The following is a 21,428-nucleotide window of genomic DNA, read 5'->3' as shown; positions in this document are numbered from 1 at the left end:
GGCCTGTTTGGCTTCAGGCAGTTCTGATATCACCTGCAGCAGCCATGAGATTATGAAGATGTGCTTATAACCTCTATGTTGGTGAGCAAAGGCACCTGTGACAGGTAAGCATACCGCCTTCCATGGTCAGGTAGACCTACGTGGCAATGTCCAGTTCCACAGTCTTTATGGCTCAGGGATTCAGGGAGCTTATGTAGCCCGAACTTCACCAAGAAAAAAATCCTCCTAAGAAGGTTTTGACATAAGAATTGTAATGGATAGAAAACAAACTTATCTCTGCAAAAAATGTTCTTTTATGCCCACTTCCCTGCCTGGCAAACTCTCTAACTCCCTCTGATCCCTATCAGAGAGCCTGAATTTAACACTCAAGCAGCTGTAGGTGGGTCTCATATTAGCCCAGTCTATACTGCAGAGGGAGACTAGGAGAATATAAGCAAAGCATTCAAGAAATTATTTGCTTTTACCACTCTGATCCAATAAATGATGCTACCTTCCGGAAGGTATGCCTTAAAAATCTGCTTTAATTTTACATTATAATGAACTTCTAAGGGGATGGCTGGTTCTCTCCCTTGTACCACTCACAGCAAAAACAATTGGTCTGTGTGGGCCTTGTTTTCATTTAGAAGTGGTGGTCCGACCAGGGCAGGTGACAAGGACAGTGGTTCTGATCCATCTGGGCAGCAGCTTCCGTGCTAATTCCAAACACAGGTGGTGAGAGAGACAGCCAACGGAAGGGAGAAGGAATCACTGCTGACATGTGCAGCCGGGAAGATTGATGGTTTCCCTCTCCCTTTCCCCAGTGCGTCGGCCTGAGGGCAAAGACGCGGCGCTGCTGCGCTGGGGACAGTGAAACACACAGCGCAGTGTCTACCTGGCTGCAGCGCTGATTAATGAGACTGAAATGACACAGAAAACAGGCAGTGCCTCAGCCAGAGAATTCACAGGCCTTTCTTTCTTTAATGATTTCCACAAAAGCAGTTCCCATAAACAGCGGGTTTGAACTGGAGTGCCCCATGGTTTGAGCAAGGCAGGGGTATATTTGCAGGAATTCGTGGAGCAAAGGGTGAGGGTGGGAGGGGAGCTTGTAATGAAGTAAATTCACTTATGATCGGGTGGGCACAAATCGTAATGAATTAATTCCTCTCCTCTATCTGCCTGGCTGGAAAATGTCACAAAGTTCCAGGTAAGATAGTTATTTACATACCCAACTTAATGTAAAGAGGACCTGAGAATACACTTTCGTAAACATTTGCCCCTGTTAAAAGCACTCTTGTTGTTTTGAGCTGGGAGATAGTATCACCAATTTTTCATGTTTTCCTGTAACTGCATAATGTATACATTAAAACAATATTTTTTCTTTGAGAAAAAATGAAGTTTAACACCAAATATTATTTCTAGTACTTACTATCAAGTATCTATTGGACATACCCATTTGGATGTCCCACCAGCAGCTCTTCAAACTTAACAAATACTATATCAAAGCTTCAAAACTAAATCTACTGATTCACAATCTGCCAGTCAGCTCCCCCCAAACCTGCTGCTCTGTATTTTCAATGCTGGCTAATGACACAACCAACGACTCAGTGTCCTAATCGTGGGTCATTTCTAATTCCTTCCTTTCCCTCGCCAGAGTCTGTGGGTGAAAATTCTGGCTCCTCCAATTACTAGATATGCGATCTCTGTCACGCATTTTCATCTGAAATCAAAATTTTAATAGTACTACTTCATAAGAATCTTGTAAGAATTAAATAAATTAGTACAAAAAAAGTGCCTAGCATACAGAAAGTGCTCAATAAATACTAGTTATGATTGATCTTAAATGTTCTCACGGCACACACAAAAATTATAATTATGTGTTAACTAACCTTACTGTGGTAACTATGCATGTGTCAAATCATCACGCTGTACACCTTAAACTTACACAATGCTATATGTCAATTATATCTCAGTAAAGCTGGAAAAAATATTAGCTATTTTTATTAGCATCATCTAATCAATTGCTAAATCCCCAGGGATGTTATCCAATACAATTTCACTATTCCATCTCCATCAATGTAGTCTAAACCCAATCAGAATTTTTGTATTGTTTCAGTGACTTCTATCTGACTTTTGTATCTGCCATACAAAACCACCACCTAAACTTTCTTTTTAAAAAAATGAATCTTCACTGGTTTTTCCTTTCTTATAGGGTCAAGTCCAAATCCCTCAATTAGTGTATAAAATCCTTCATAATCTAACTTCACATATATACAGATTACTTAGACATGGTAGGGTCAAGTATCTCCACAAATGACCTTTAATGAAGGAAGTGAGAAGTCCTATGAGGAATTTGGGGGAAATGTTTTACATTTAACACTTTATAACATGCCATTTTTCGTTAATCATCCTAGCACTAGAGCCAATATCATAGCCAACTAAAACCACAAGAGTAAGCTTGAGGATCTAGAATTTTTGATGAGAATTTTTTTAAATCACTGTTGCAGAAAAAAATAGCCCGATGCCCTTTCAGATGATTTATGTAACAAATGCAGTATTTTACAAGTTCTCTCATGTTCCTGACAATTTTACCTTTTCTGCTGCTTCCTCCCCTCTGCACCACTGCTGAGTTAATAAGGACCAAGTCTACCTTTCCAGTCTTTTTCTTCCACCACTCCACAAATTAATTGTACACCTCTCTCAGGTCCCTGAAGGAGCCATACTCTTTCTCAGCTCCAACCCTTTGTACACTCAGTTCTCTCTGCCTAGTTGCCTTTTTTCACTTGACAAATTTCAATGATCTCTTAAGACCCAGTTCAGAAGTTACCACATCTGTGAGGTCTTCTCCACCTTCCCAAGGCGAGGGGAGTTACTTCCTCCTACAAGACCTACAGTGCTTTGTTCCCTCCTTATGGCACATGGTTGTTCTGGAATTTACTTCCCCTACAAGACTACTACCCTCAGCAGTCAGTGAAATCCTCACGGGTAAGAAAGAACCATGTTTTTATTCCTAATAGCACCAGGGTGAAGCACTATCCATACACAAACGAGGTAGAAATGAATACTAACTATAGGTGTCTTAGAGAATTCGGGAGCTGGAAACCTGGCCTTAAGTTCCTTGGCCCTCAGTAGCCCCAGGGGAGAGGAAAATCAGGGAGGACATTTACCAAGACTAGTAGGGCATTTTCAAATGATCTCTTCCCAGGTCACCTGTGCAAACGCTGGCCATTTTTCAGTCATCAACATCTACAACTCTCAGAACATTTTCCCCAATGTGTGTGACTTTAGTTGAACCTATAATAAAATACTCTTGGAATAAAATGTCCTGAACAAAACTATTTTTACAAACCCCTTAAAAAGTTGCTCAACTCTCTGCAGAATGCAAGCAATCTTACCTTAAGGTTCAGATTTTCTGACATTTTATTTTATGTGTTGATTTCCTGACATTTTATTTGAACAATATGCTGTTAAAGAGGCATTCACAAGTATACTGGGAGCTCATAGTATCAATTCAGCTCTGCCCTCGGGGACAGTGTGTCTAATCTACAATTCGGTGTCATTTCCTCTTTTCTAGAGGACAAGCGTGCACCCTGCTGGGCCCCAGGCACACCCCTGATCCAGCAGGGGCAGACACACAGCAGAGCGCTGCAGGACCAGGATGCTCTGAACTGAGTTAAGAAATGGGATTTATGGGAAAACCTAGGGGAAATGTTAACTTTTTTTCATCTGAATTTTTAAGAAGGGTAAATTAAGAATCTTACAATCAACATCAGATGTCGGGTGATGACTTCAACAGGACAAATGACCTTCTAAAGCAAAATATTTTGAAATCTAGTTCCTCCTTCACTTACTGCTGCTGCTATGGTTCAAGGGGCCGAGGCTTCCACTGTGACGGTTCCTAAAAACCAAAGGCGGCGAGGAGAAAAGGGCTTTGGTCCTACTGGTGTCCCGGGTCGTAAGGAAGAAACAGCAGACTCCTAACTTTAACCAGCACGTTGAGGAGAAACGTATGTTTTAGTGTCAGAATCATTTTAATTTCCCTTTGTCAGGAAGTAATCAATTTGGGATATTAGCTCACTGATTTAAAATCAAAACAAGACCCTGCTATGTTTTGTGAAAGATAATAAATAGATTTTCCCAGTGAACAGTCACATTTTACTAGCCTCATCTTTAGGAAACGTCCTCTGCAGACCACGGGTGCTCCATACATAATTATCAAATGAATGAGAGTTTCATCACCAGTTTCCTTTTCATTCTCATAGGAAAATAAGTCCTTTCCCTTTGTGTTTCAAGCATGTCTGTCCCTGTACTGCCTTCTCTTCAAAGTCTTTTACTGAACTAAAGGCACATGCTACTCAATCTGGAGTTTTGATGTTCAGCTTTCACATCTGATACAGGATTCCTCGCACACGTTCCCAAGCCTCTCTCACACACCATGCTAGTCATTCCCTTTAAAACAGAAAGACCTGAACTTTCTCAATGCTACTGGAACATTCAGGTGAGGAGGCAGAAGCAGCAAGGTCCAGGTTCTTGGGGACCGCTGTCTTGCAAATTACGGGACCTAAATATGGCTTTTCTAAACTCGGGCCAAATTCCAGAGCTACAAGGCGACCCACGCTTTCATCCAGCTCTCACGCCAAATGTTTCTTTCCTCCTCCCTTCCTCTCTCTCTAAAACTCAATTTTTAAAAATCTTAAAAAAAAAAAAAAAAAAGCTATGCATACAGTAAGTCCTCACTTAACGTCCTCTCTAGGTCCTGTGGCTTGAAGTGAACGACATAAAAAGAAACCCATGTCACCACAGGCTAAACTGACCTAAACAAAGAGTTCAGTTCCTGGGGCACCTCATGGTTGTAACGGAAAGATGTTGAGCAAAATGAGGGCCTGCTAAGAAGCATCAACACTGCTTTGCTGGATTTATGTTTGGAGGAGGTTTTGTTTGTTTTCTTACTCTAGGAGAGCTACTCGTTTTTCCAAATACCAAGCTATCTGAAGAGAGAACAACAGGGAGATTTGGAGAGTAGAGTCTCTAATGACGAGATGGGAGCGTGGACAGCACTAGTTTGGAGCAGAGTAAGAGGTAACTTTGGCTCTACTGGGTAAACGGAAAAAATACAAAACCAGAGTGCCACTGGCCACAATGCTCCCTTTAGTGAGCTGGCCAGACCCCAGCAGGGGCTCTTCCAGCTTCCTAGGTCAGTAGGAGAGGTTTGGGAGTTTCCCTAGTATTTAGGGTACAGTTTGGGGCCCATTCCTGTCCACAAGGAAAAGTAATGTTCAAGTTTAGGGTTTAGCAACTCTTCCTGCCATCCCATCTCTGTGCAAGAGACCAAATGGCAATGGTCCTGCGATTTTCTGTACTGCAGAAGCTATAAATTCATCCCTAAGTACACCCTGCAAACACCCCAGCCAAAGCCCGCTTTATCAGAGCTTAGAGTTAGATGGCCTCCAGCTACCTCAAAACACAGCCATATGCTCCCTGGTATTACAGGTCTTATTATGCAAGGCTCCTCCCCGATCCCAGAGGAGGCCCAACGACATGCCATGGCTTGCCTTTGCTTCCTACCCACATTTTAAAATACCAGAAGAAAAAGAGGGGAAAAAATCCAGCCACAATTGGCTCCAGTTGGTGTGAATACTAAGATGTGGTTGTCAGATTCCTGGAAAGCTGCCAGCCTGGTCCGTAGCTGGCCAGATACCGGGCCCACTTATACAGAGGACGAGAGTACAACTTTAAATGAGGTCAATTTTAAGGAGACTTTCAATTTGGCATTTGGGTGTTGGGTGAAACCATCTAGGAATTAAAATCCTCCTTACATTAAGTGCTCTCCATAGGAAATTAGGGGGTAGACTGGAATGGGATGGAGCGTTCTCCGTCTTGGAAAGCAAGCCTCTCCCAATTAAAACCTGGTCCTTTTTTGAAGTCTGTGATGGAAGAATCCTAGCTTTGACAAGTTGGCAGTAATCCTTGTGATCTATTTTACTGGGATATATATACATATATACTGCAAAACTGGAGAGCAGACCCTGCCTGTGATCATTAGACAGACTGGACCAAGTGCCTCAAGCCTTTGATGCCCCTGACATATTATTTTCTGGATGGTGTCCAGCAACCCAATGCAGAATCGCTTTTTCTCTACTGTATCCAGATGGCAAATGGAAGAGATCAACAGTTTCGGGGCTGACCTTAATGGATGGGAAAGGCCGGCTTCTCTACCGCTTTTCAGGGATCGACAATACAAAAAAGGCCTTTGAACAAAGAGACAAATAATTGGCTCCTCCCCACCCCCCTCTCTCTTCAAAATTAAACCAAGGATGTGGTAATCTGGTTCAAATCCATCTTCTGGTTGAAAAGGACAGCCAAATATCTGATCAGTTCTAATCACTGACACTCTCATGACACTTTTTCTTTTTTTTACAGTTTTACATTTTTTTAATGCATTTTAAATTAAGGAGGGAACAAAAGGTTCTCGGGATATTTTCTGTGAAGTTCAGATGAGTGTTGTTCTTAATATTCTGGACAGCATCCCCCGCCCCCCTCCCAGGCAAATATTTTCAAATCTTCCTCTATTTCCTCCAAAACTTTAATAATAATAACACACACATACACACACACACATTCCTAAGTGTTTTAGCAGCAGCATCTTATAGTAAGATTCTCACACCCCCACTAAAAGCTGAATTTCAGAAGTGGCTAGCATGAGCCTTACACATTTGTGTTATTGTGAAAGCATACAATATATATATTGTATAAGCTTATTGGTGAGCATACAATAAGCATAGGACTTCACTATGAAGTTATTTATTTGTGCAGGAAGGAATAAGGCAGGAAGGTCCCCTTCACTCTCCAGGCTTATTGTAGTACCAGAAATACCTCATTATAAAACAATTTCACATGGAAGTCCTGTGGTGCAGATCCTAAGACAGGCTGTGGAGTGAGTAAATGGTAGAGGGGGCAGCAGGGAGGAGGAGGGCTCACTATTGGAAAGAAGGGAAAAAGTTTGACTTCTGTGAGTCAGCAAAACAGAGATGAGCGATTCAAAGGAGGAGTTCTTAACCTGGGTTGATGAAATTGCACACGAAGTTCTGAGAGTTTATGTGCATATTTTTCTAGGTAGAAGGTCCACATTTTAATCAAAGGAAATAGTGACCCCCCCCCCCAAAAAAAAAAGTATAAGAACTCTTAGGATAAGACTTAATAGAAACAAGATGAGGGACATTAACATATCTAAGGAAAAAATATGCCCCCTGGATGGGTGGCAGCTTAGGGGAAAAAAAGGAGCTCTGTTGGAAAAATCTTGGCCATGTGTTTAAAGAGCTGACCACGGGGAAATAGTGACAGGAGGCAGCGAAATGTTGCCCAAGGAGTGGGTCCTATAATGGAGATGGAGCTTTGGGTGATCATAACTTGATTACACTAACCAATGAGGTGACCCAATGAACGGCCCTTGCTCTCATTCCACACCTATCAAGTTACCTTATTTAATAATTTGGCTTCCCAATAAATTTGTCTGCAAACAGAGACTATGACAATCAATGCGTCAAAGTCTTGATCATTCTATCTTCATATAGGACATGTGGTGTGTATGTGTCTGTGCGCGCATGTGTGTGTCCGTGTATGTGCACAGGTACATGTGAATTCATCTAAGAAACACCTTCCTCACAGGGTGTTGCCTTGTCCTGCCTTTTCCTCCATCTCTCTGGCTACTACTATCTTAGATGGTTCTTCTCGCCATCCCAGTCTCTTCATGTTGGAATGCTCACAGACTCGTGCTTGGACCTCTTCTCTTTCTAAAAATACTGCCTAGATGATCACATCCAATCTCCTAGCTCTAGGCAGTCTATACCGAGAACTCACAAATTTGTATCTCTATGGAGACCTCTCTCTTGAGCCTGGACTCATAGATCTAACTGCCTACCTGACACTTCCATGTAGATGTTCATGAGCATCTAAACTCCACGTGTCTAAAACTCAACTCCTCACTCCCCCTCCCCCAAAGTCTGATTTATTCCCTTTTCACTCTTGACCATCTCATTAAGTGTCAAATTAATTCTTTCTGTTGCTCTGGACAAAAACCTGGGAACCATTCTTAACTCCTTCCTTTCTTTCATCCTACATCTAATCAATGGGAAAAAATCATGTTGGTTCTACATCCTTTAAAAAATAAACATGCAGAATCTGACCTCTTCTCATGAAGCCATCTTCACCACCCATCCTAGTCCAAGTCATCATCATCTTTTGCTCGAACCTTGTACTAGCCTCCTAACTGGTCTTCTTGCCTCTATCTTTCCTACTCTATTCTATTTTTTTACATAACAGTCAGAGTGAGGCTTTAAAACCTACAACACATCATGTCATTCTTCCAAACAAAGCCTTCCAGTGGCTTTCCAACTCAATCCAAGTAAAAGATAAAATCTTTACAGTTGTTTCTAAAGTTCTATACAATTGGCTTCCTCACTTCCACCTTCCTCCCCCAGAGCTGCCTCGGTCAGGCCGTTCTTCATAGCTCTCTTCACCCTCCTGGACACTCCTCATTCAGGCTTCTAGAAAGGATAATCCTCACTTCCTCTCCTCTCCTCTCACTGTAATGAACCTCCTGTTGTTGCTAATGATACTGCAAACACCAATGGATAAATTTTAGTCTTTATCATACTATACCACTATCTGCTCTTCATTTCTTTTCTTTGAAATTCTCTACCCCCTGGAACAATTAGATCCACACTTTAACGAGTCTTCTCCCACCTCTCTTTCTTTTTTGGATTCTTCAACTCTGGTCTTTCTCCAAGTTTGAGCCTACAGTGGGTTAAAAACCCCTGATTTAACAAATATATATTTTTCCCACTTTACATGCTTTTCTTGATGAGCTTTCCGTATTAAAAACAAAAATTTAAGTGTTATTCAGCTGACAGTAATCCCGTCAGTGGTCATGGCTTTGTTACTCCTTTTTGAAGAGACATTCCTCTCTTTCCCCATCCCCTTTCACACGTGGTCCACATGGAAGCTGCATGACCCTTTCTCCACATGGTTAGTCTAAAGGTGGGCATTTGACTTTCAAGAAGACAGGTGTCATGGAAGCCTGACCAAAAAGTCTGCTCTTAGACAGAAAAATAAGATGAGAGGACAAGCTGTGTCTATTTGAGTCACAGATATGTTAATATATTCCCAATAAAAATGAAGGACACATGGTCTGCTGAAAAATTTCAGGTCCATTTTAGAATGTGAAAAACAATGTGGGAAATGTCATGTGGATGCTGAAACGCTGGAATTTCCAAGACATTGAAAAGATTTATAAGTACAATTGGTTCTTGAAGGAACAAGATGTCTGGCTGCTGTAGTCACAGACTTATCAGGAAGATGCTATAATCAAACCTCTTCTAACAGAGATGACATTCTGTGACAGTTCTAGGATTATGCTTGGTTGGTTTCAGGTTTCGTTAAACATGTAAATGAGAAACTGGTAAACAAGTATAACAAAAAACTTCCCTTACCAACTACTAAAATTTCCTTACCAACTACTTTAAAAGAAGAAAATGTAAGTTCTTTGTAATGTAGATATAAATTCTGCTTAAGTCACACTACTCCACTCTTATCATGGTGCAAAGAAAAATGCAACAGAATTAGGTTGCTTACAAATGGCCTTATTGTCTCCATAGTGTATCAGTGCAGTGAGACTTAGGGCTTTTTCTCTATCTACAAAGAACATACCAAGATCTATAAAGCAAAGGTGCTAGGCATGGTTTGGCAGGTTGCCTTAAAGGGACCCAGGATAAACAATTAAGAAAAATGGCAAAGTTGATACAATGAGCAAATTTATTTCCTTCATGAGTTGAAGAAAGCATATTCTTGATTATAATAGCAAAACTACAACGTAAGTTGTTGTATACATAATAGGGCACATTTATTGAACCAGTCTCTTGAGACAAAACTATCCTCAAAATATCTTCTCATCTTAATCCTTAATCCTGTACTTTTCTATACATAGAGGTAACAAGCTTTAGTATAATATACAGATGTAGAAAACTCTAGTATAGTTAGCGTCACCTGTGAAAAATAAAACTGGGGCTAGAGTAGCAAAAAAGTCATTTAGAGCAACAAGTTGGAAATTCACAGCCTACTTAGAAAATCATTAAAATAAAATTATACTATCTCCCAATCATCGGACATTTAGGGCAATAACGAGATCACTTGCTAACTCCAGCAAACACTGAGCATCTTCCACAATTAAATACTCTAAAATATACACAAAATGTATGGTTTAAATTCAACAATATGCTAAATGCCAATGGTATGTACTTTATCTTATCTCATTGGTTTTATTTTTCACTGAATTCATTAACTCAATAAATACTTGCCGAGCTCTTGCTGATACAGGAATTAATATACCAAAGATTTAATTAAAACCTCATTTTCTCACATGGTTATCACAGCTAAGATGCAACAGAAAGAATCCCTCCTGCCCACCCTCTGCTACAGAGGGGGCCAGGTACATACTCCAGGTGAGGCTGGCCTGCTGAATGGCAGCCCCAAGGCTGCATCTGCAGGACAAGGTATTTATCATAAACTGTTTCCTGCTAGAGTGTTCACAAAGGTCTAAATTTAAAAAGAGCATGTTCTCTATCTGTCCTAAGTAAATGCCTATAAACAGAGACAGAATATAAGGAAGGATGTGTTCATTTCTATAAGAAAAGTACAAAGTCCTATAAAATTTCAAAATGGGAGCAATCATTTCCAGCTTCAGAACAAAGTTTTCTGGAACCTACACGAGTGTTTTTTGTCTTGTTTTTAAACAATGGTGGAATACCAGCAAGGATGGGAAGAAAGGCCTTTCCAAGAAGACACAGTGGTTTTAACAAAGAAGTAAAAGGGAACACCTCTGAGCAGACTTGGCAATTCTAAGAACTCTAGGGCAAAGGATCCATGTAAGACAGCAACGGCCTAGAAAGTGTTTTGGACCTGGATGGTGAAAGGTCTTGAATGTGGGGCTATAAGGAGTCTAAACTTTGAGAAGCCCCCAAATGTTTCTGAGAGTAAGGGAACAACATAATCAGAGCTCTGCTTTGGGAGATTAATCTGGTCAGACTGATTTTGGGGGGGAGGGGCAGGAAAATGTAGCGATGGGGACATCAAAGGATTATCAAAATCGATAAGGGTGGAAGAGAGAAAGGTTGTTGAGTAGAATTATATATAATTAAAGAAATAATCATCATCAGGCATGGACAACCCAGTAGGTGCTATGCACTCACCAAGGGACTTTATATGTAAGTCAGGGTCTCGAATCCATATAAAATTCCTACAATGTGTTATTATCAATACCTTCAGGGCAGAAAACTGAGGTCTGGTGAGGTCAAATAACTTGCCTGCAACACGCAGCTAGTACGCGGAGGAGCCAGGCCCAACTGATCCCCATTTCACACGCCTTCTGCTTTGTACCACTGTAAATGGGAAGTCAGCTGTAAATGACAAGGATAATGTTCGTGTGACCATTTTCCTCCAGATACTTGCCTCTCTAGGTTACTGGGTTTCACAGTTTGGTGGCATGGGGGTGGCTGGAGAGGTGCCAGCCATCAGAGAAGCCAGAGTTGCCTGCAGAGAAGGATTTTCCTTCACAACCAGGATGGCCAGGCAACTAGTATCCATACACGGCCAGCCTGGCTCTCTCCCAAGAACTGGCAAGGGCTCCACATAGTCTGGCTCTTGATATCTCCCCTGGGACTCCACCTTTATCCTGCACACTTACCCCCAGCCCAAGAGATGTCCCCTCTTCCAGCAAATTTATGAACTGGCTGCTTAGACCATTCTCCCCACGGGAGGCCAGGAATCCAGCTCAGGGATTTGAGTCAACAGCTCCATTTCCCTTCACCATTGCATTCCCCTGCTTTCCAAAAGGGGCCTAAAGTAACCGAGGGAGTAAAGTGCAGGGCTGGATGAATATAAAGTAGCAGGGCCTGTGCAAAGTCTCTGTTCGTGGGAAGATAAGGAATAGTTCCTGAGGAGCCCTTTGTTTAGTATATAAAACAAACTGTTCAATGTTGCTACTTTTAAAGCCTCAACAGCATCCTAATTAATGTACTATTTGGTAGTAATTCACTTTAATTTAATTGGTGAATTACAGACCCCTTTAAGAACTCTTTGGAAGGACGATGCTTTAGAATAAAATTCTTACTTATCCCTTGCTGAAATGGCCCACACCACTAATTACTTTAGTCTCTCCCATCTTCCCGCTTTGCACCTCTGCTACTTTTGAAGGAAGTACTCTAGCCATAAATCCCAATTAGACCCTAGATAGTGGTCCCCTGGTCATCCATCAGCTTCAACACTCACCACCTCCCCTTCGCCTGCAGGGCTGTGCACAGGTTGACCTTTTAGCTATAGAATGTGTATAAACAGAACTTCCTACATGCACCTTGGGACTCATGTGTTAAAAGCCCTTATTTTACACAGGGTAATCCTAGTGGCAGTAGCCAAATAGAGACATGGAGATAAATTTACAAGACAGCTTTGCTCCTTTCTCATAATTCATTGAGCCAAACAAGACCGTAGGAACAGCAACAACAAAGGATGATTTATAATTTCCACTCCGTGTGTCACCGTGGCGAGATACACCAGTGGCTTTCATGGGACAGATTTAAAAGGTGCAAAGCAGTTATCAGCATATTATCACAGATCATTTGTTTCAGAATTTAATGTCATTGTATTATTTATTGCAGTTAGTGTAGAGTTTGGAATCAGGCTTCCTGGGTTTATGTCTTATAGCTAACACTTGCTAGCTATAAGACCCTGGGTGAGTTATTTAACCTCTCAGTATCCTCACCTATAAGATAGGTCTAATATTAGCTCCTATCTCATTGGGTGATAAAGATTAAATGAGCTAATGTATGTCAAGTGCTTGGAACCATGCTTGGTCCATGGTGAGCACCCAATAGATGTGTGCTGGCGTCAACTCCCACATCACCCAGTTGAGTAATAACTGCAACAGGGCCCCCAAATGAATCACACATTTAACTAATTTTAGTACAAATAAGAAAATACTATCCACTGAGCTAAAACTTGAATACTGATATTTACTTATTTAGATTCACCATCTTCACAAAACTGGTTAAAAAATAGGAAGACAATGAAAATATAATCAGTGAGTAAAAATTTTAGATGACTAAATAGTGAAAATTTGTATGTTGTAATGAAGATTAATGAGCAAACATGAAGCATTTTGAAAACTACAAAGTGCTATATTAGAATAGGGCATTATTATTATTAGCGAAAATAATAGATTCCACCTGAAAATGTTGTACAAGCCCAGATTTGTTCTTTTATTTTATACTTTCAAATACCTTCATGAAAAATCTGCAACTATCATCCCTAAAACCTGGAATAAAAAACATCATTCATTCACCAAGGTCATTCATTCAGGGCTCTACCCACGCGGAGTTGCCTGGCACTGTAAGGAGTCCCAGCCAGAACATAGAACAGGAATGGAAAGGAGAGACTGACATCCCTGCACACTGTTTAGTGTCCTGGCCTAGAGGGCAATGGGTGGTGACGCGGAAGTTGTGAGAACCTCCAAGTGTTAGAAATCGGGGTGGCTTGACTCTGCTTCTAGGAGAGGAAGGGCGATCAAAAAGGCGGACCCTTAGCCAGCCAGAGTAGGTTCGACACATGCAAGGAAGACTGTGCACCAAGAAAAAGAGAGCTCTAGCTGAATTTTGACAAATGACCAGAGGACCAATAGAATTCAGATGAAGGGGCAGTGAGAAGACCTAGGTATGACCTTGGTTCACTCAGTACTCAGGGAAGTTAAGAAAAAGTGTTAAGCCTCCAACTGGGAATAAAAGATAGAGTATTGCTCAGAAATGATATATAGAGCAAACTGCAAATGCCTGAGCAGAGTTAAATTAAGTCAAGCTGGAACCAATGGATCATCCCCGTGCCTATAAATTATCCCTCTGCATCTAGTGTCTCACACTGGCAGAGCAGCTTCCACCCAAAACGAGTACATTTTTCCTGGGGAAATTCAGGAAGAAGCCTCAGGCCTCATGTTGCAGTCTCTAGAAGAGAAATTTCTGAGCCCTGAGTGGTGGTGGCAGGATGGAATCAAGAGCATACCTGGAGTAAGTGTTCCTTACGAGGCGGTCGGAGGCCAGGTTAGCCGTGATAGTGACTAAATGAATCCATAAAGTCATCTCTGAGCACAAAGCATGACGCAGAAGCAAGCTGTGTTTGCAGAGAAGGAAGGAAGGAGGGAAAATTGACTGCTATTATCTGAAGTACTTGTGTAGCTTTAGATAAACAGAATATATGTTGTATTTCACTGATAAAATACCTATATATCAAAGTAAATACTCCCAAACTACTCACTTACAGGGCAGCTCCTTAAAACAAATCCATCCATCATACATGGTCCTGAGCCACCAAATCACTTGGATGTTTAAAGAAGCTGAAGTTGTTTTCAAACTGCATCATAAAAAATCCGAGATTGTGTGGCACCATCTCAGAGGCCCCCAGTTGCGTGTGGTGGGAGGGGGGTGGGGTGGAGAGGTCAACATAACAGAAGACTACTGGGCAGGTGGGAAAAGCAGAGGCAAGGCTGAGTTTGAATCCTGGCACGGCCATGTGACTTGAGAAAGTGACCTCATCTCTTAGCACCTTAGTTTCTTTTTTTATAAAATGGGTACAATAATATGTACAGGATTGTTGGGAGAAGTAAATAATATAAAGTTTATTTAGCACATAGTACCAGGCTGTGGCACAAAGCTAAATGTTCATTCCTCTTCTGAAAAACATAGGGATGGGGGGTGTGTGTATCTTAAATACATGTACAAATATGCAATTGTGCAAGCCCCTATAGACAGCTCTTCTGTAACCAGCAGTCATGCAACAGATATGCTGAGAAAGGATCTGGGGTCAGTGGCGTCAATTTCTTCTGCATTTCCTGGCTGTAGTTGCCATAAGAGTTGCTGGCACAAATCCTCAGCATTTATCTACTCTTCCTCCTCGATATTTCCAGCAGGTACCAAAAGTTTTCATTAATTCAAATACATTTTTTTTAAATTGAAATATTATTTCTAATAAGCTAAGTCAGTTCACAAGGAAAACCAACCTATAGAGCATTTTAAACAAATGGATTTCTAGACTGAGCTTAAAAGGAGCTTTAGAGTAGATTCATATAACATCTTTATTTAACATTGATGAAAAGCACAAAGAGATGAGACTGATTAAACTGGCACAGTTATCATCTAGCAAAACTCCCAGATGGCTACAGCAGCTCCTGACAGCTCTCCACGCTGATCAGCTCATGTTGCATGTTGGATGGACAATATACGGCAGAGAAGAGCTAAGGCGACACTGGAAACACTACCCCATTTTAATTTCATTAGATCACAGACCTACAATGATAAATACTAATTGCAAAATATGGAATGAAACCCCAGTGGTAAATTTTACCACCCTAAATCCCTAATTAATTAGCTTTGTTACATTAGGCAAGTTACTTAACTAAAGTCTATTTCCTCATGATTTAAAAGAAGGTGCTAATAATATCTGCCTTAAAACCTTGTTATGAACAATATGTCTTCTGGCTTTGTGGTATTCTTGTCAAAATCCATAACCCAGTCTAATCATGAGAAAACATCAGACAAACCCAAATTGGGAGACATTCTACAAAATAATTGACCAATTTTCTTGAAAAGTGCCAAGGTCGAGAAAGACTACAAAAGCGCCATAGATTGAAGGAGACATGACAACTAAACGCAGTATGGGATCATGGATTTGATCTTGGACCAGGAAGAGGCTAATGGAAAACCTGGTGAAATTTGAAATAGGCCAGTAACTAGTACTGTACCAAGTTAATTTCTTAGCTTTGACCACTGGATTGTGATTATGTAATAGGAACCTTGGTGGAGAGGAAACAGGAATACTCTGCACAAATTTTGCAACTTTGTAAATCTAAAATTATTTTAAAATAAAAACATTTTAAAGAGCAATTTTGAAAAAAGCCTTGTTGTAAGAAATAAATACAAGATCAAAAATGTAATACATTGCCTGTTTTCTTGCAGGCATAATTCCTTCATCTAATGGCTATACTTAGAGGCCATCGACAGTAGGAAGAGTATATTAATATTGGCCAAACCCAGGTTGGGATAGTTAATAATGAAGTGTGTTGTTCAAGTGCGATAAAATGGGGCCATTCTATTTCAACTGAATAATTATAAGTATTCTCGCAAAACTCTACTAAACATCAATATTTCAGTCTTCGCACAATAAAATCCTAAGTTTTTTAAAAAGTATGGAGTTTGCGTTTGACTCATGATGACAGGCTTTTATTTACCTAATGCCATCAGTATTTAAACTTAACATGTCAGACCTTCATTCAGACTCTGGGACTGCTCCCATCTTGTCAGACTTCAACAGTTTTCTGTCAGGCAACACCTGGCAAAATAAACCGCTTTCATATAAATCGTAGGCATCTCAAAATGACTATTGCTTGATACGCTGTTATTTCTGTTTTCCCCCAATTTTTTATTTTAAACTTGAGTCTACATGTAGCCTTGAGGGGAAAAAGCCTGCCTCTGAGATAATTAAAGGTCCCCAATGCCAAGTTTATTACCTAAGATTTTGCTTTTGTTAAGAAAACATTAAAAGAACCTAGGAATCACAATGCTCTCGCAATCACAGTTTCCAACAAAGGAGCTATGGCTCCTCCACCTTTTGCTCCTCACCTCAGAAAGTAACTGGGCAGCCAAAACTAGTAACGAGCAACTTGGCTATTTCTTAGTTTTAGATGGAATCATCCGTATGATAAATATACATTTCTTTCTATTATACTAGTCTCTTGCAAAATAATTTTTGTTTTCTACAAAGGTTATGAGATATCATAAAAATGTCTAATGCATCTGGTTTAAGAATCCAATTCTTCCTTCACATATTTCTGCATCTGTTCACAAAATCTCTTTGACTTCAAAGGAAGCTTTTCAAGGGGAAAAGAAGATACACACAGGAAAAGTGGCCATAAATTTTTAGTAGTCCCTCTCTAAGGCCATTTTAATAACAGCACTGTGGGACAAGTCTCTCTCTGAGACCGAAAATATCACAGATGATATTAATGACTATGCACTTATATGGAGATTTACGCTTTAAAATTGTATTCTGGGTCTCAACGTGATACAGCTTCGATTTAGAACATGTGAAAAATATGGAACGCTTAAAGAAAGCTTAAATCACTTTTAACGCCGCTATTCAGGAAAACCTAGCAAACGAAAAAAGAATGGTTGTTTCCTTCTATTTTTTTCTGTGCCTATATTTATATAAACATTTATTTACAAACAATTATTTACAAACATAAAACTGTAGCTATACTATTAATGCAACTTTGTATCTTTTTCAGTTGGTCTTTCAAAAGACTGTCTGGGTCCTTCAAGCCATCATTTTTAATGACTTGAAAATCATATGTAGATTTATACTTTAAAACGATACTCTCACATTTAATTCTTATTCTAATCAAAGGTAAATCAAAGGTTTGGAAACACTAATCTGTTCTGGAAGTGCTACATCTTGAAACAATCTAGATTAACAGTTGATTAAGATAATCGTATTGGTAAATGCCACCGAAACAATAGTAGATGTTTAAGAAACTTTTTCTTTAGCATTTATAATGACTTGATCCCCTTAACCTCCCTGGGCAATCATTAAGGGGCTCTAGTTTCTTTTTATTTTCTATCTGATTCTCTGTTTCTCATGACATCCTTAGCTCTTGTTTGGAATGAGAGGAAGCTGGGGTCTAAGGCTGGGTGACTTTGATAGGGTAGCTTTAACATGCTACTATTATAAACACAGTAACCGACCACTTCTTGTCCTGCAGAATCAGGCCCTTGAGTTTCAAAGAGGGGAGTATTTGATTGGATTTATCTAATTTTGAACCAATTCTTCCCTCACATTGCTGCCTGAAATTTAAAAGAACATTTACGTAGCTGTTCTGTTGAAGAGCTTTCCGGTTTAACATTCTTCATCCTTATAAGAATCTTCTTAGGCTCATATCAATGAAGAAAACTTAAGTACAGAAAGTGAAGAGATTTATGGGGAGATGAGAAAAATCTTGGTTTCCATAATTAATTTCACTGCTGTACTTTGGCTTCATCATCACGACGCCAGAGGCCTTCCAGCGCTTGAGAGAACACGAGTGTGTCCAGCCCTTCCTCCGTCCGCGCTGAGGGGACAGAGGGGCTGTCACCTGACACAGCTAGCGGCCCGCTGACAAACCCCGCGACCTCTGCTCCCCGAACTTCCAGCCTAGCGCTCTTTCCGACACACTGCTTACCATGCAAAATCCTCACACGCACGCAACACCGCAGGAATGTGCACGGACGCCAGGCAGTCACCCAACAGTCAGACTCCGAGCTTCCTTCCTGCTTCCCATAAGAGCGCTCCCAAGACACGTCGGGCACGTGCCGACGCCGAGATTAGACGCGGAAGGCGTTTAGCGAGTGTCGGAATGAATGAAACACACACGCACTCACACACACGTACACACACACTCACACACACACACACACACACTCACACACATTTTCTTTTGCTTTTGCCATGAGGGCGAAATTCCAAATACTGACGGACAGGCTGAAGGCCTCGTCATGCCCTCGCGCCACAGAGCAATGACTGGTCACAGCAGAGCCGCCAGGCGCAGGGCAGCGACGCACCTGGGCAGGGCTACTCCGGGGCAGAGAGGAGGAACCACACTGGACAATGCACTGACACTTGCTCAGGGAGGAAGAGAGCGGCGGCGCCAATTTAAACCTCCCAGTTCCGAACGAGACGTCGTCTCTCATTTCTCCGCCGGCCCGCGCGCTCGCGGTCAGGGAAAGGGCGGGGATCAGATCGCAATGGGACCGAGAGAGGGCGGGCCGTGCCAGGGGGCAGGCTGCGGTGCGCTCCTCCCACTGCGGGGCGCGTGCGTCATCACGCAGGCTTGCAACGTCATCGCGCTCCAGGTGGAAGGGCAGTCTTAGGCGAGTCGACTTGAGGAGCGAGAGGAGCGGGTGCTCTTAAGAGGAAACGGGAAGAGAGAAGCGAGTGGGGGGAGGGAGGAGAGACGAGAAGGAACTAGCGGGATGGGAAAGAAAAGCAGCGGCAGAAGGGCCAGCTTGGGTTACCTGGGGAGCGGGAGCCGCTTCGGGTCCTTTGTGAAGTGCCCGGATGAAGCCCCAGCACCCACGCGTCTTCCGCATTGAGTGCAGCGCCATCTTGAGGAGGGCGGAGCCTTCTTGTCTTGAGTGACGTCGGCTCGGAGAGCCAGGGCCCGATTCGCTGCGCTTTTGCTTGCTGCGCCTGCGCGCCGGCCGCTGTGCCCGGGGCTGAGCGAGTCCGGCCATTGCCGAGCAGGTGGGGCAGGGATGGGGTGGCGCTTCGCTTCAGTGCCTCCCCACAGGCTGCTTCGCGGGTAGTAGTAGCTGGGTTTTAGGCCGGAAGAGAATCCAGAAGGTTGCTTTTCGCATCCTAGCCGTCCGGAGGCAGCTTTAAAGACGTTTCTGTAGGAATGGGGCCTTCGCAGTCCTATTAGAGACAGTAAGTGCGCCCCTGAGACCCGTATGGCCTCAGGCCATGCCATCTGCGGACCCTGGGCTCGGAAGGTGCAGGAGACTCGGGTCTTTCCTTCAAGGAGTGTACGGCCCGCTGGGGGGGTGGACAGGTAAATGGTGCAGCGTCTTAGCTGTGGCAGAAGCACATCCCAGGGTGGGGGAGGAGGGTGGCTAGGGCTGTACTTCTTCCCGTCCAGGCACGACCTTCAGAGGAAGGCAACACCCGATAGGAGAACCTTTCTGTTTTGAGTTGTTATAACAAGAGTTAACACAGTGCTCCTGCTTCAGCGAATGCACCCAAAAAAGCTCCCAGACATGAAGATAAATAGATACCAGTAAAAATGCAACGAAGGGATTTCGTCAGAATTCCTCGATGTGGTGGTGTGTTTATCCATTGAACAAATACTGAAAAGTACCACATTTCCATAGGGAGGAGTAGGAGATAAGTGGAATAAGGATGCCCCATAGTTTTAAAGGAACTGGAATCTTCACAGGTTTAAATCAGAGTTTATAAATTAAAACCAGGCATTAAAACCTCATAGGAGTGGTACAAAGTACTGGTGAAGTTCAAGCGTAATTGGTGTAATCTAAGCAGGGAGGGAATTGTAGGGATGACGGCCCCCCCCCCCCCCCCAAAAAAAAAGGCATCTGAGGAAATCGAGTCTCATTCTTCAACAAAACTGGTCAGTTTGGTTTTGTCTCTGTCAAATTCGAGGTGTCTATAGTACTCCCAAATGCGACACCCCTTAGATAGGCAGGTCTGGATCTCAGGAGAGGTCTGCACTGGGAGACAGAGGGTAACTGACACCAAGGAAGGCTCGGAGACTGCCAGGTAGCGTTTGTGGAGTAAAAGGCGATGGTTGGATGATGGAAATTCAAAAGAGTAACCAAAAGATACTTTAAAAAAAAACCAACATGTAGTAAACCTGAAACCCAGGAAAGAGGTTTTGCCAGTGGAAGTGACAATTGATCTTTTTTATAACAATATACAGTATCCCTTGTAAATAACAGTTTTATAAAATGCCTAAATGTTTTGTACTCATATACACAGCAAAGCATTAAAATAGAGTATTTTTTTTTTACAGATGTTATTAATTAGATTCAATGACCTTAGGAATTAGTAAGATTAGATTTATGACATCCTACGCCATCTGGATTGTAAAATAAAGCCTAAAAGTAAGATGAGGGTTACAGTGGATAGCTGTCAAAGAGCCTGTCTACTTTATTTCCTCAAGCAGTACTTTTAGTCTTTTATCTGCTAAGACTCACGTGACTGACAATATTTTCGTGGGAGACATACTCCCATTGAAGAAATAATCAGAACACAAGTGTAATCATTTCAATATCTGTATTTTTAAAGTCAATTATTTTCAAACTCAGAAGTAATAAATTGTGTTTCCCACCACAGTGGTGACCTGATGACTCTTGAGTGTCACTCAGCCAGCAAGCTTGCCCCTTGGACAAGGACCATATTTTTATTTCTTACATTTCCCCAAGCATGTAGTATAGTGCCTTACATAGAGTAGGCATACCTTTTAAATCTAACTTTTATTTTGACAAAGTACACAATTAATTTTCAGAGGTTGATAATACACTTTTGAACTTTTTCCATAGTGAATGATTCACATTTCTAAAGTTTGTATAATGCAGAGTTAGTCTGGTCACACGGGAATTTCACTTATGGAATATTTCATTGTCCAAGAGTGTTGTTAAAATGAAGCACCACTGTATTTATTGCAATATTTTACCATTGCTATCATTTGGTAAGCCAAAGAATTTTAGTCAAATGAGATACAAATGTTGTATTGAAAGCAGACTTTACAATTAAAAACTTATAGCCATCCACTTATGTACTGTTTGGCTACATAATGTGTTCATGCTTACAAT

At 41.6% G+C, this 21,428-nt stretch overlaps 1 protein-coding gene across 1 annotated transcript in view; it reads right to left on the bottom strand.

Annotated features, from left to right (window-relative positions):
* WARS2 (tryptophanyl tRNA synthetase 2, mitochondrial) overlaps positions 1-19,205 on the bottom strand; it is a 49,380-nt gene extending 30,175 nt beyond the window's left edge. The window contains exon 1 of the mRNA XM_016223447.2: positions 19,116-19,205. Coding sequence (XP_016078933.1) covers positions 19,116-19,205 — 90 coding nt within the window. The remainder of the gene's footprint in view (positions 1-19,115) is intronic.
* Positions 19,206-21,428: the final 2,223 nt, after the last annotated feature.

This window comes from Miniopterus natalensis, chromosome 19 (assembly GCF_054644295.1).
Source record: "Miniopterus natalensis isolate mMinNat1 chromosome 19, mMinNat1.hap1, whole genome shotgun sequence".
NCBI lineage: Eukaryota > Metazoa > Chordata > Mammalia > Chiroptera > Miniopteridae > Miniopterus > Miniopterus natalensis.
This window is presented reverse-complemented; position numbering and strand designations above follow the sequence as displayed.